Source organism: Sus scrofa, chromosome 5, assembly GCF_054392235.1.
Source record: "Sus scrofa isolate SSC_HxYL_T2T_F1_AM1 chromosome 5, Sscrofa_HxYL_maternal_Yorkshire_Landrace_v2.0, whole genome shotgun sequence".
NCBI lineage: Eukaryota > Metazoa > Chordata > Mammalia > Artiodactyla > Suidae > Sus > Sus scrofa.
In genome coordinates, this window is record NC_139387.1 from 23,737,749 (window position 1) to 23,753,042 (window position 15,294).

The following is a 15,294-nucleotide window of genomic DNA, read 5'->3' on the forward strand; positions in this document are numbered from 1 at the left end:
CTTGAAACAAAAACTGGGTATAAAATATGCCAATTATATCTCCATGCAGTGACCCACTTGCTCACGTTTTATCAGTTGGAGACCCCATCCTCTAACAGTGTTTTGCATTTTAATGGAAACTCAATTTTTTCATCTCTGTATCATACCAAGGTCAATTAATTTCATGACAGTATCCTGCAGAATGTGGAATATGAAGGACTGGAGAAAACAGTGGTATTTGGGGAAGAAAAAATGCTCTCCTCAGTACATACAAGCTGCTTGAGGTGCTTGAGAGGGAGTCAGATATCTGGAGCTGTGGTGACGACCTGAAGGGACTATCAGGGCTGCACATACAATTCATTTTGACCCCCACTGGAAATGCTGGGTTATCCCTTTATGACCTTGAACCTGGTGTTGAGGTGGGGAGGCTAACTTTTAAGCAAACCATTCCCTGGTCTTCCCTTCTGCTCTTCTATAAACGCTTTAGCCTAAACTATGAGACTAGGCACAAAGGTGGAGCAGATATCTGCCTTTCCTAAGGATTAGCAAGGAAATTTTTAAACCAAGTGAAACTTCATGTAACTATTTAGCTGAAGCCTCTAAGGCAAATGCCTTTTGATTCAACAATGTAGGAAAATGACAAAGTATCCAGACAATGACTGAAGGACAGGAAATACTTGAGCTAGCTGTTATGTAAGTAATCAGAGAAAAGACCAAATACATTACACTTTTGGACCCAAGCAAAACATTTCAAATGATGTTTTTTTTTTCGTTCTAGGGCTATATCAGACATGTAGCCTTTTTTTTTCTACCTCTAGGGAGCAAAGCATGATTTTTATGTTTTAAAGAGCTCATTTAAAAAAAAAAAAAATGAAGGAGAATAGGTAAAAGAGACAATATATGGCATATATATTAAATATGTGCAATTCTGATGTCAATTACACCTCAATAAAGCTAGGACAGAATTGATAAAAACTGGGGACCCCCCCCATCTAGGATTACATATTTATATTGTAGAATGCGACATTCTCTCTTCCATAAAACAGAATTGAAATTTCACTAAATGAGAAACAGACTGCTTGGTCTGAGTCAGAAGAATACACACAAATTTTTTTTTCTTTTTTTTTTTCCTCTTTTGTCTTTTTAGGGACGGCACTCCAGGCATACGGAGGTTTCCAGGCTAGGGGTGGAACATGAGCTACAGCTGCTGGCCTACACCACAGTCACCGCAATTCAGGATCTTAGCTGTGCCTGACTGAGGCCTTTACCACACCTCACCAGCAACACAGGATGCTTAACCTACAGAGCAAGGCCAGGGATTGAACCCGCTTCCTCCTGGATACTAGGTGGGTTCATTCACCGCTGAGCCACATTGGGAACTCCATTTTTTTCACTTTAAAACATACATGTTTATCGAGCTCTTAGCAAACTTTGATTAGGGCCAGCTGCTGTGGAATCTCAGGAAACAAGACTATGAACGGCCCGGTGTTAACAAAATTACAGGCACAGATTTAGTGATAGAGAGATGAGCACTATGTGCTAGAGAGGCAAAAACGAGAGGCATGTAACTTAGACAATCAAGTCTCCAGAAAATGTTTACTCAGGAAGTGACATCAGCCCAAACTGAGTATCTCCGCAGGGGTGGGAAGCTCCTCAGGAGCAGAGGAACAGGAAAGAGACTCCACCCAAAGTATAAACATTTTGCTCTGCTTGGTGGAAAGCGAATGTCCCTCTTCGGTGGACACTTTCTGAAGAGCTGTTTCACAGGGGACACTTTTTCTAAATACAGACACCTTCCTCACACGAGTGTATCGTCGGGGGCCAAAAGCCTCATGCATTTCGCGACTTAGGAGTCGAAGCTACAATTTGACTTGGCGGTAGAGGCCGAATCCATGCAACAACTCAGGTGTTTCTAATTAGTATCAATCCACATTTTCAACTGTAAACGTTAACTTCAAATAATATCCCACCTACTCATAAACAGAATAAAATCGACATCACTGCAAACACCACGGCTGAGGCACAGACAAGTGGATTATAAAGTGTAAATCCTAGACAAATAACCCAATTGAAGACTTGCCCCCAACAAACCGCCCGGCACACACAACGTGCTCAGCAACTGCGGTCAGCTTTTCTCCTTTTCTTTCTTTTTTTTTTTTTTTAATTTTTTTAAAGAAATTTCGAGTTGGTAATTTTTTAATCGGGAAATAATTTTGTACTTACAGAGGAGCTGACAAAACGCTGCAGCTAGTTCTTAGAGAGCCTTCCCCCGGCTTCTCCAAATGGTAGCATCCTGCATAATCATAGTGTGATTATTGACAGTCAGGAATGAAACCTGTACACAAATACTAATAACTAAAATACGCATTTAAGCACAGCTCGGTGTCCTGGCCAGGCCGGGGCAGGCGGGGAGAAGGCTTCCTCCAGCGCTGGTGCTGCGCCTGCTACTGCCTCCCGGGCAAGGAGCGTCGCGCGCTCTCTTAGCGCCACCTGCCGGTTCGGCGGCATCGGGCCACACACACATTTCCCGACACTATCTGGCGCCCAGGGCTGAGCAGGCACAGCCCCTGGTCTGACCTCCAGCAGGTCTGTGGGCCCCCAGAGGTCCAGGAAGGCTAGGCTTGCGGCTTAGGCTTGGGTTGGCCCTGGGGGGAAGGGTCTTAGAGGAGCGAAAGAGTAATTGAAAAATTAATTTAATTAAGTGCACACGTTATTTGGATTTTTCCCAGTTTTTCCACTAACGTCTCTTTTCTGTTGCAGGATCCACTTCAAGTTACTACTTGACAAGAAAGGGTCATGAGTGGTTGGTCTCCTCCTCCAACTCCTGTCTCATTCTTTCTTCCCTTGGCCTTCATGACCTCAGAAGTATAAACAATTAAGGTTAAATTCTTTTTTTTTTCTTCCATTTATACTAATTTCTTTACCCAACACTGGAGTAGGTGACTTCCTATCACAGTACTTATCAAATTGGATGTTCTGTCAGAGAGAAAATGGAAGGAAAATTGCATATTCATTTAGAAATTTAGAGACAAACAGCAAAACTGGAAAACATTGGGTGTTATCTGCATGACAATTGTGACGCCAAAAGTAAAATAAACCGAAGTAACTACTTTGGTCATTGCAGTAAAAGCAAACATTCCAGTACTGCACACACAGCCTGTAGATAATGTCAAGCTCAGCCGTTTTTGAACATTTAATAGGAACCAACACTTCCAAGGAACTTCTGAGTCCATTCAACCTGATGAGTAGTGAAGAATTATTAGGAGCAAAAGGACACTGTAATATCCACAAAATTGTATCACATGGATAATGCTTTCTAATTCCATAGCTAAAAACACTTCAGAGAATAAATGGCAGGATTTAGATGAATTGAAAAATGGAGATGTAAGAACAAACAAGAGGGTATAAAGATATGGACTGCAGTACAAACTGATGTCAGAAAGAGATAATCTTGAGGAGACTTATTATGCACATCAAAGAGAAGAGAATTCCTGACTTTTGATGCGACACTATCAAGTCAAAGAAGAAAATGACTATTCATTATGTTGACTGGATTTTTTTACACAATGGTCATGGCCTCATTATTTCACACGTTTTCTTAGTTCAGTGTCACTTGAGTTGGTGAGGAGTTTGAGAACAAGTACTAGTCAACGATGAGAAACCATACTTCGTTATCTATATTCATACTTCTGGGACTGACAGATGATCCTCAAATGCAGGTTCTGATTTTTATATTTGTTTGTCTCCTACACACTGAGTATAACTGGGAACCTGTTATACTGTACTCAGACACACGGTTCATAGAACAGATGGCTGTTTCCCTTGCTGTGCTGGCTGACATCATGACACTTCTGTGTGTAGTTATGTCCCATACTTACATCATCAGGACCATCATAAAGTTCCCTTCTGCCCAGCAAAATATGAAGGCCTTCTCTACCTGCTCTTCTCACTTGATAGTGGTTTCTATCACCTATGGCAGTTGTTTCTTCATCTATGTCAAACCATCACCATAAGATGATCCAGCAGGTAATAAATATGTGTCTGTGCTTAGCGTTTCAGTTGCCCCCATGCTAGACCCATTTATTTATACCCTGAGGAACAATCAAATGGAACAAGCTTTCAGAGACCTAATCAAAAGAATGTCACTGATCTCAAAGAAGTAAAGGAATGTTGAAAGTCAACATTAAATATAAATATAAATACCAAAAGAGTAGTGCATTCCGAAGTCATAGTCTGCAATTCTTTTTTTTCTTTTCCGCCACTCCACACTAAGAGCCTATGGAAGTTCTAGGCCAGGCACTGAATCCTAGCTGCAGCTGCAGCCTACACAACAGCTACAGCAATGCCCAATCCTTAACCTGCTGTGCTATAGCAGGCACTCCTTTATCTTCAATTTTTAACTATTGTTTCCTGATCTACTGTCTGTTCATAATAAATGCTTATAACACCTTTACTCCTAAATCTCGTCTCCCAAATTATCACTTCAGTGCCTGTTGAAATATATATGTTGAGACATTTCAATTCTTACTGTGAATAAATTTTCTCAAAGATGACATACAAAGAAAACGTACCAAGATAACATGAAATTAAATATCCAGGAAAATGGCCTTACTTAAACTCTAACCAGGCTCTGACTGATAAAAGAACGATTAAATTTTATGTGTAAAATTAAAAAAAATAAAATTCTTGAACTAAGAGGGTAGTACTGAAACCATAGTATCCACTGCTTTCTTTAAAACCAAAAATTCGAAAAGTACATATACTATTACAGTTACTCTTCTCAAGCAGCAATAAGATAATTCTTCAAAATATTAATGAGTTAGGTTGAGCAAAAAGGAATGGATTTTAACACTGTGTGTTTAGACGCCTGGAGATTCATGTCTACCTTGTTAAAAAAACTTTAAAAACCAAAGGTTCAGAGTTGAGAGTCACTGGATTCTCCCTAAAGTGAAAGAATACAGCCTCTACATTAATTCATCACCCAGGTGGCAGTGATCTAATAAAATCTGCCAAGACAATAAAACCATACTGATGATAACAAAGCAAGACCTAGTGCTGAAAAACAATACAATGCAAGTTCTAAAAACAGCTAAGTTAAGCCAACAGGAGCCAGTAGTGATTCTGTCTGCTTTTTTCATGGCTGTACCATTACCCCCTTGAACAGTGCACAGGATATATAATAGGTTCTCAGTAAAGGTCGAGGCAAATTAATGGTTGCATTTTAGAAAATATAAAAAGAAAACAGTGATAATAACTAGAGTACAAAACGAAGAATGAGAGTTCAACGAGGTTGGGGCTTGTTTATTTGGAATTTATCAAATATCTAAGAGCATATTCTTACCTTTTTTCCTAAGGTCTCACTCAGCCTCTCAATTTTTCGGTGCTGTGTAGTGGAGGTGGTTTTTTCATTCATTATTCTCTAACATTACTAAACTTTATTGGTGGCAATTCTTCCCAGGACCCTCTACTGATGTCCCTTTATACTAACGAAAATGAAGTTATGAATTGAACTGTCTACTCATCTTCTATTTTTGTGTAGTTACAGAGAACGCTTTCTAGTATGTATAAAGATGCTGAGTCTTTTTCTAAGACATTCTATTAAGACTGTACACCCAATGACATTCATACTCCTGATTTTTATTTCTTGATTGGGGATACATATATTTTAACACATTTGATGAGAAATCTATATTAAAATGCATAGAAATAGACATATAAAAAATTTTCTACCTACTGCTAAGAATTTCTCTTGCAGCAATGGTCTGGTGTTTAAGCAGTCATGGGGACAATGATTTTTACATAAAACTTTAAAGTAATATTTTTTATTATTAAAAAATATAAACAACTTAAGTTTCCAAACCGGTGATACTTATTTTCAAGGAGAGATTAAAATTAGACACATTCAGTCATAAAATTTGCTATAAGTCTCCTTATACTGATAACTAAAGACAACCATAATTGGTTGGGTGAAAAATGATATATGAAACTGCTTTTGCAAGGTTACTTAGGTACTTATGTTTGAGAGAGAAAATCTATGACACTGCTTTTACAAAATAATTTACAGTGGTAATCTCCATGTCACTTTTTTCACTTTTACCTTCATATGTTTCATGATATCCATGAGGTACTTAATGTTATTGGCCATGCCCTGGCATGCAGAAGATCCCAGGCCAGGGATGGAACCCACGCCACAGCAGTGACAACACTGAATTTTTAACCACTGGGACACCAGTAAGTTCCTTAATTTAAACAAAGTAGAGAATGCTTTCTTAAGCCACTTTCCTTGCCTTAGACAATAGAGAAAATATATCATTTTATCATTTGACTTCTATTAGCCTGCATCACCACAATGTATCTAATGCTAGTGCTGCATTTTCTTGATCTTAAGGGCACTGTCCCCATTGCTGTAAAGGTGACTGCCAACACTGCATATTATAATTCCTTGATGACTTTCAAAGCTGGGTCTCCAAGGACTCTTTTCTTTGTTTACTCTAATGACTCTTTGTTATAGGTAGAATACATAAATTAACCAGTCATAATATTTGGTGCCAACTATGGTTTCCTGATCAATGATTTCAGAAGATCAGCTGTCCATAATCACTCAATAGCCCAGAGTATGCCTAGCCGTAGAGACTAAGCATTCCTTTTTTTCTTTTTCTTTCTCTTTTTTTTTTTTTTAATCTAGAAAGAGAAGAACACATATTCTTGGGGTAAAATGACAGAGGCTCTCCTATAAATTCTCTATAGTGTAGCAGGGCTCTGGGCATTTCCAGGGATTTTCTAGCTGAGTGTGGTTTCCTCAGAAAACTTAGCTTTCAGGTCTCTACTAGCATATTCCTGTTCAGCCCATGTGTCATTATGAGAATGTTCAAATAAATGGTCAACGGATGCCATGAACTATTTTACTGCTTAAAGGGTAAGTATGAAAATGTTTGAGGCCTCAGTTATTTTCACAGCATGTATGTATGTGTTCTGGCAGAAGTGGGAGGTGGATGGGAAATGTCATGATAGATTTCTCTCTTCAAGCAAAGGGTTAGAGTTAAATAACCAATACAATTAGCATTTGATGGGACTATCCTGTAGTCATTTATGAGATACAATTTTTTTCCTAGGATGATGGCCCTAGAAATCATTTGCATGCCTGGTTGAGGAATAATCAGAAATAAACTCTCCCAAAAATGCACACGGACACACAAAAAATAAAATCCAAGAGTCACACTCACATACACACACAAAAATCAACGGCAGACTCACATACTGAAATTTTATCCATGTTTTATTTTTTGCATAAATAAAATACTTTGTGAAAGTTAATTACTTGGTCAATTTGAATATGGTGGCATTATCAAATATTTAATATTTATGTAAGACTAGATTCAGAGACAAGCAAACTATTGATTATTAAATGTGAAATTGTTTTAAGATCCAAACAAAGCTGAGTCAAATATAAAGAGAACTACTGGGTGGTGAACTGAGTTAATGAGAAAAAGAAAATGGGACAGAGCTTCTCAGTGTGAACTATGGTCACAATCGATGACACTGCAGTGTTCAGGTGGGTATGAGCTTTCCATCAAACTTTATCTGTTCCAATCTTCTATTAAAATCCCTCCCTGTGATGGTACCTGTCTACCATGGAGATTTCATCCTGTTTACTGAGCCTACAGTAGATGCAGACAGGGTTTACGGGCTCAGATGAAAGTGAGAAAAGCATTGTTCAAAACTCTGTGAAATAAGTTAAACAGAAAAAGACAAACACCATATGATCTCACTTATATGTGGAATCTAAAACACAGAAACAGACAGACAACACACACACAGACACACCAAAAAAAAAACAAAAAAAACCTGAATCAATGCCAACAGACACGGAGAACAGATTAGTGACTTCAGAGGACAAGAGTAGAGTGGCAGGAAAAATGGATGAAAGGGCTCAAAGGATAGAAACTTCAGTTATAAAGTAAATAAGTCTTGGGGATGGAATTTACAGCATGGAGACTATAGTTAATAATTCTGTATTGCATACCTGAAAGTGAGTAAGAGAGTAGATCTTAAAAGGACTCATCACAAGAAAAAAATGTTTGGTAACTATATAGGTGATGGGTGTTAACTAGACTAAATCAGGAAATAATTTTTTCACAATGTATACAGTGAACGATTATGTTATATACCTGAAACTAACGTTAAATGTCAAGTATATATAAAAAAAAATCTCCTTGGTCATATGTGGATGGTGTTAGGGGAATGACTAATTATTTCTAAAGTTAGTAAATAAAAGGAATGAATTCTTTTAAAAATTTCTCCTAGTACAAGTATCAGTACTTTCTGAGGAAAACATTGTAAAAACACAGGAAAATGGTTTATTAATAGGAAATCCATTTTTCATTTAGTAAAGGCAAAAGAATTTGGATCCCCAAAGACCTTACTTACAGGTTAGAAAACTATGATTGCCTCTCAATATAATTGACAATAGATGAGAAATAACTCTCACATAGCTATTGGTCTTATTAACCTAGAATAATACAGTCCCTACTCTTCAGCCTTAATACTTCACTGAAAGAAATAGTGAGCCAACATGGAAGGATCAATACACATACAGGACTAAAGAAGAAAAGAGAGGAGTTCCCACAGTGCCTCATTGGTAATAAACACAACTGGTATCCATGAGGATACAGGTTCCATCCATGGCCCTGCTCAGTGGGATGAGGATCCAGCATTGCCAGGAGCTGCATTGTACGTCACAGATCTGGCAGATGTGACTTGGATCGGGCATTGCTGTGCCTGTGGTATAGGGAGGGGGCTACAGCTCCGATTTGACCCCTAGCCTGGGAACTTTCATACGCTGTGGGTACAGCCCTAAAAAGACAAAAGAAAAAAAAATAAAGTGGAAAATCCGCTGGTTGCCCTTTGGTGATGTTTAATCTCCATCAGCCTTGATATTACACATGAACTCAGTGACTGCACACCTTTAGTTTTTTCCTCAACAGCCCATTCACATCAGGCACATCAATCTAATTATTTATTATAATTTATTATTCCTGCCCTTAATTGTTTCTCAAGTATCTTGGTTTTGACAATGAATTATATAATAACACTACCTTTGTTTTAATTACCAATACAAATACTGTCATCATGAAACCAAGATATTCAGGCTTATGTGTATCAATAACCAGAATGCAGTGATTCAGGTGTGGGACACTGGAGCCCATTTGCGTGGCTACTATATACCTAGGAAAGAGTGGGTATAGACTTTATCTCTCTGTGTCCTGTTTTTCCCACTTTTAAAATGGAGATTACACACCTCCCTACCTCACAGGATATCCCAAGGCTTATATGGATTATGTCTGTAATCTACTCACACCAGTGCATGGATCATAGCAAGAGACTTCTAAGCAAATATTATTACGGTTATATTGAATTATATTAATATTATGCCTCACACTGAATTAAGTTATACATACATGATGGAGTGCTTAGTCAAGACCGGTGAGGTTGAAAGCCAGAGAGTAAGAGATTGAGAAGTAATGCAAAATGTAAAAACAGAGGCAAAAATGTGGACTTGAGAGAAATGAGAATGAGAGTTTCATGGAGAGGCTATTCAGTAACTTTTGTCTTGACTTCTTCTCCACAGTATAGTGTATAAATAGTTTTAAACTGAGGGGTTAAATGAAGCATCAAAGCACAACTTTTATGTCTTTTAGCAGTTCATTCATACACTCAGCAGAACCTAACAAGGTGATGAGAAAGTGAAACAAAGCAAACAGGTTGTAAATAACAGTGTTATTTACAGAAGAAGTAACATAAGATACAGGAAGAGAAGCTTCAACTAGAACCACAAAACTACACATGTGGGTGTCTTATGAGTCAAAACCCCATTTACCCTTATACTGAATGATCAAACATTAGAAAGCAAAAGAAAAATAATTTTAGAGAGAATTGAAATGCCTAGTTTGGGTCCTGGTTTGAAGCATTATCTTAGGATTTTAATAATTCCCAAACTTTAAAGCAAAGGAATGAAACTAAGGTTAATATTTCTTTAAAACTTTGCTTATGAATTGAAGGAAAACATTTGGCAGAATTAAAAATTAGCTAAAATATATGAAATGAAAAATAAAATTTATATAATAAGAAATGTACAATCCAGGATAAGACCTAAAAACATTAAATTCATTATAAATCAATTTTAGGAGTTTTGCTAAAGGAAAAGTTAGGCTGTAATTCAAAAACTAAAGTTTATAATTAATTTCACTTGTCATTATGTATAAATAGACTGGGGAGCTCAGCTCACCGTAAAATTGGAAATGCAGTCCTCGGATCAACAAGTAAAACTCATGGGTGCTGGATGAGTCAAATATACAAGAGAGTGCTCATCATTGGATGATGGTGTCATTGAAGTCTGCACTTCAAATCTCTCTGACACTTACACAGAGGGTTGGCAAAATCCAGGAGTCACTGATGGGAAACCACACTGCAATAACAACATTCATCCTTCTGGGACTGACAGAAGATCCTCAGCTGCAGCTCTTGCTTTTCCTTTTTCTATTTCTCACCTACATATTGTGTGTAACTGGAAATCTGGCCATCATTATCCTCACCCTGCTGGATCCCCACCTTAAAACCCCCATGTATTTTTTCCTCCAAAATTTCTCTTTCCTAGAAATCTCATTTACAACTGCCTGTATTCCAAGATTCCTATACAATATATCAACTGGGGACAGAACAATTACCTATAACGCATGTTTCATTCAATTATTTTTTACAGACCTCTTTGGGATAACCGAATTCTTTCTCTTGGCAACCATGGCATATGATCGCTATGTGGCCATCTGTAAACCCCTGCATTATACGACAATCATGAGCAACACACTCTGCAAAACAATGGTTGTCTGCTGTTGGGGGGCAGCACTTCTGATTATCCTCCCTCCACTCAGCTTAGATTTTCAACTGGAATTCTGTGATTCTAATCTCATTGATCATTTTGCCTGTGATGTGTCTCCCCTCCTAAAGATCTCATGCTCAGACACCTGGTTAATTGAGCAGATGGTTATGGCCTGCGCTGTGCTGACTCTCATCATCACCCTTGTAGGTGTAGTTCTCTCCTACATAAATATCATCAGGACGATTCTAAAATTCCCTTCTGCCCAACAAAGAAAAAAAGCTTTTTCCACCTGTTCTTCCCACATGATTGTCGTTTCCATCACCTATGGCAGCTGCATCTTCATCTACATCAAACCATCTGCCAAAGAAGAGGTAAATCTCAATAAAGGAGTGGCATTGCTTATTTCTTCCATATCACCAATGCTGAATCCTTTTATATATACTCTGAGGAATAAGCAAGTTAAACAAGCCTTTCAGGACTCACTCAAAAAAACTGTATTTCTTTTAAGAAAGTAAAGGGTATCTCTTGATAAACCAACTCAGATGACACATTTCTAACCTTATTTTTTTCATAAAGCTAACAACCAAGAGTGTAATTTTGTAACTTATAGATCAATCAGGATGACCTCACTGGCATTTACTCATTCATTTTCCCTTCAATTAATATACTGAAGTACTAACTATTGATAATTGCTCTGTGAGGAACAAAATATATCATTTTTAAACTTTTACCCAGAACCTATTAAGTCATTCCTTTTTCTTCTTTTAGATTTTTTTCCCAAATATTTTATAATATTGGTGTAGGGACATCATCCTTTTATAATTAATTATCACTGACATAAAATTTTATATTAGTTTCAGGCACACAACCTAGTGATTCAATATTTTTATATCACCACAGTAAGTCTAGTTATCATCCATCTGTTGAGCCTCCAGATGTCAACATACTAATTAGGGGAAATTCTTAGCAATGTGACACCTATATAGTCGACGTCTTAGATGAAATGGGAAAATTCTTTGAAAGATACAAATTACAAACTTCACACAAAAAGAAGAACATCTGGATGCATCTTTCTATTTTACAAACTTAATTAATACTTCAAAATCTTCTCACAAGAAATCTCCAAAACCATGTGGCCTCAATGCTGAATACTATCAAAGGGATAAACAATCCAATCTATGAAAATTCTTTAAAAATGCATGAAGAAGGAATACTTTCTCACTCATTTTAAAAAATTCACCCAAATCTGATAATAACCAGAAAAAGCAATTACATTGTTAAGTGTAGACCACCACCCCTCATGATCACAGATGCAAACATCCTTAACAATTTACTTTCAAACTCAACAATAACAACCAATAAAATATGGTAAAGAATATTTAGTAGACACTCCATTAAGGAAGTTACATGAATAGCCAATAGGCACATGGAACAAGCTCAATAACATCATTCATCAGGAAATTCCAAGTATAACTAAAGAATAAATGTGAGCCACACATTTATTCAAATGGCTACAATCAGACTACAGGCTGACAATATGTGTCACAATAAGGACAGAGCAACTGGAACCATCATGCAGTGACGGTGGACATACATGAACTGATACAACCAGATGGGAAAATATTCTGGCAGATTCATATGAAGTTAAACCTAGTTATCATATGTCTTAGCAAATGCTCTCCTAGTTTTTTACCTAAGAAAAATGAAAACAGACATCCCCTAAAATTATATCAATGAATGTTTGTATCACCTGGATTCATTCCGCTTGAAAGTGTAAACATCCCAAATGTTCGTCAAAGAACAGAGAAACCTATTTTGGTATATTCATACCATGGAAAACCACTCAATTGCCCAAAGAAATAAACCGCTAGAACAAAGAAAATAGAAAATTTCAAAAATATTATTCTGAATAAAAGATGTCACACATGCTGCATTTCATAGTTTTAACATTCTAGAACAAGTAAAAAAGTCCGTAGTGACAAAAATCAGGTCAGTGACTGAATGAGATCAGAATGGGTGTTCCTTTTTCCAGCTCAGCAGATTAAGAACCCAACATAATGTCTGTGAGGACTGGGGTTTCACCCCTGGCCTCGCTCAGTGGGATAAAGGACTGGCATTGCTGTGGTACAGGTCACAGCTGCTGCTTGGATCCAGCATTGCTGTGGCTGTGGTATATGCCTTGCAGCTGCAGCTCTGATTTGACCTCTACCCCAAGAACTACTGAGAGATCAGAAGGGAGTGCACTGTCTGCAAAGCATCATGAGGGAAGGTTTGGGGATGATAAAGACCCCAATATATCATATATCTTGTGGAGTGGTGATTACTTGTATAGATATAATTTTGAAAACTTCTCAAACTTTACTCTGAAATGGATATATTTTCTTTTTATCAACTATACCTCAATAATGTTGATTAAAAAGCAAAGAAAATGAGCAAAGTAACTTCAAAAGGAGCTTCACATAAAGAAATACTTACATGGCAATTAAGGACATATGACTATAGGCACACATACAGGTACTCATACACAGTCTGAATGAAATGTGGAGAACTTAACACACCACTCACAGAGGTGTAACTGGTACAAGCACTTCATAAAATATAACAAACACATGATGAGCAATTAAAATCTTAGGTATGTTACCACCAGAAGTGTATGCATATGTAAATAAAAATTATATATAAGAGCTCCCTACTGGACTATTAAAAATAAGCAACATATGGCAACTTCATTGTACATCACAATACAAATAAACTTTGGCGTGTTTAGACATTAAGTCAAAGTACAGCATTGAAAAAGATCAAGCTATTGCTACATCCCACAACTTTTTCAATGTCACAAACACTCCAAAAAATATTGCACAAAATAAGATGGATACGAATGGCATGGTGTAGTCATTCTTTTAGATGAAGCTCAAAAAAAGGCAGAGTAAAATATAATAAGAGAAGTTAGAATAGTGGCTACCTTTAGAAGAATCTTTACTGACAGAGAGTAAATGAGTTAATTTGATTCTTAGTAATATTCTGTATCTTTATCTGGGTAGTCGTTCTTTAGCTGTATACATTTATAAGGAATTATCAACCAGTAAAATTCAATTCTACGCCCACATTACACTTTTTCATATGTATAATATATCGATATATTATTAAAGTGAAGCTGAGAAATTTTTTTTTTGTCTTTTTTTTTGCTATTTCTTTGGGCTGCTCCCGCGGCATATGGAGGGTCCCAGGCTAGGGGTCCAATCGGAAATGTAGCCACTGGCCTACACCAGAGCCACAGCAATGCGGGATCTGAGCCACATCTGCAACCTACACCACAGCTCATGGCAACGCCGAATCGTTAACTCACTGAGCAAGGGCAGGGACCAAACCCGCAACCTCATGGTTCCTAGTCAGATTCGTTAACCACTGTGCCACGACGGGAACTCCAAGCTGAGAAATTTCAAGGAAAACAAAAACTAAGTAAATTCATCCCCAGTATACCTACACTAAAAGAAGAAACCATCAATTGATTTTATGACTAAGAAAAATGATGATGTGTATTCTTAAAGATGCCATGAGAAATGAAGAACACTGGATGAGAGAATAAATTGGAAAGTTAAATATATATCATCTGCAAAATAAAAATACCTTTCAGGGTTTAAATATATGGTAATTTTTAAAATAAGAAACATTTCTGGAAAATTAATATTTTTGGCATAAGTGCTAGAAAAATTGATATTTTTTAATAAATTTTATGTATGCTAAAGAATAAAGTGTGTCATGATAAATTTATTATTTCATTATCACTTCAGAAACTGTGAAAGTAGCCAAGTTAGACTCACATCTTTTAAGTCTTTGAAAGAATTAATCCAATTTAGAAAATACAAGTGTAGGCTTTATCTTTTTTTTAAATCCAAATTGTATCTAAACATCGACTACACGCTACTTAAAAGTAAAGGTGATGGATGTGTTCAGTACTTTGTGGTCATGGGTTACAGATGTAGGTATAGTACAAACTCAGCAAACTGTCTTCATTAAATATGCACATTTTTGTATATCAAGTATATGTACCAGTAAATCTGCTGCGGAAAAAGAAGAATAAACAAAATTAAAACTTGGGGAGGATAATTTTGTAATCTTTATACATGTAATACACAAGGGCTAGAGAATTCTATTTCACAAATTAACATTCTACAACTGCTTTCTAAGAACTCTGAGCCTGAATAGTGTAAGAACCTATATATTGTAAGAATTTTTAACCATCTAAATTTGGAATATCTCTAGCTGGGAAATTTTATTACCAGAGTATCTACAGTGTCATTTGATATTAGATGGCCTGGGTTAGATAGCGTATCTAAGAACTTGGTATTGGAAAAATATTAGGAGGTAAATTTTCAATTATAGGTTTATGGTGGCCATGCAACGGTGTCTTTCTAGGAGTTCCCTGGTGGCACAGAAGG

At 36.9% G+C, this 15,294-nt stretch overlaps 2 protein-coding genes across 8 annotated transcripts in view; one reads left to right on the forward strand and one right to left on the reverse strand.

Annotated features, from left to right (window-relative positions):
• The window catches only part of LOC110255239 (olfactory receptor 6C1-like), a 371,689-nt gene that overhangs the window by 285,806 nt on the left and 70,589 nt on the right, over positions 1 to 15,294 (reverse strand). For 6 of the 7 annotated variants that reach the window (XM_084955872.1, XM_084955874.1, XM_084955877.1 and 3 more), the window contains exon 1: positions 2,203 to 2,428. The exons of the other annotated variant lie outside the window; for it this stretch is intronic. The gene's annotated coding sequence lies outside the window, so the exon portion shown is untranslated. Of the gene's footprint in view, positions 1 to 2,202; positions 2,429 to 15,294 lie in introns of those variants that run through there. 7 annotated transcript variants of the gene reach the window in all.
• Positions 6,629 to 11,643, forward strand: LOC100627212 (olfactory receptor 6C68-like). The gene has a single exon (XM_021091767.2). It carries the CDS (start codon positions 10,354 to 10,356, stop codon positions 11,368 to 11,370), a length of 1,017 nt encoding a protein of 338 aa, XP_020947426.2. The 5' UTR covers positions 6,629 to 10,353; the 3' UTR covers positions 11,371 to 11,643.

Coding starts and splice junctions, on each gene's coding strand:
- LOC100627212 (XM_021091767.2), top strand. CDS start 10,354: ATGATGGTGTCATTGAAGTCTGCACTTCAAATCTCTCTGACACTTACA.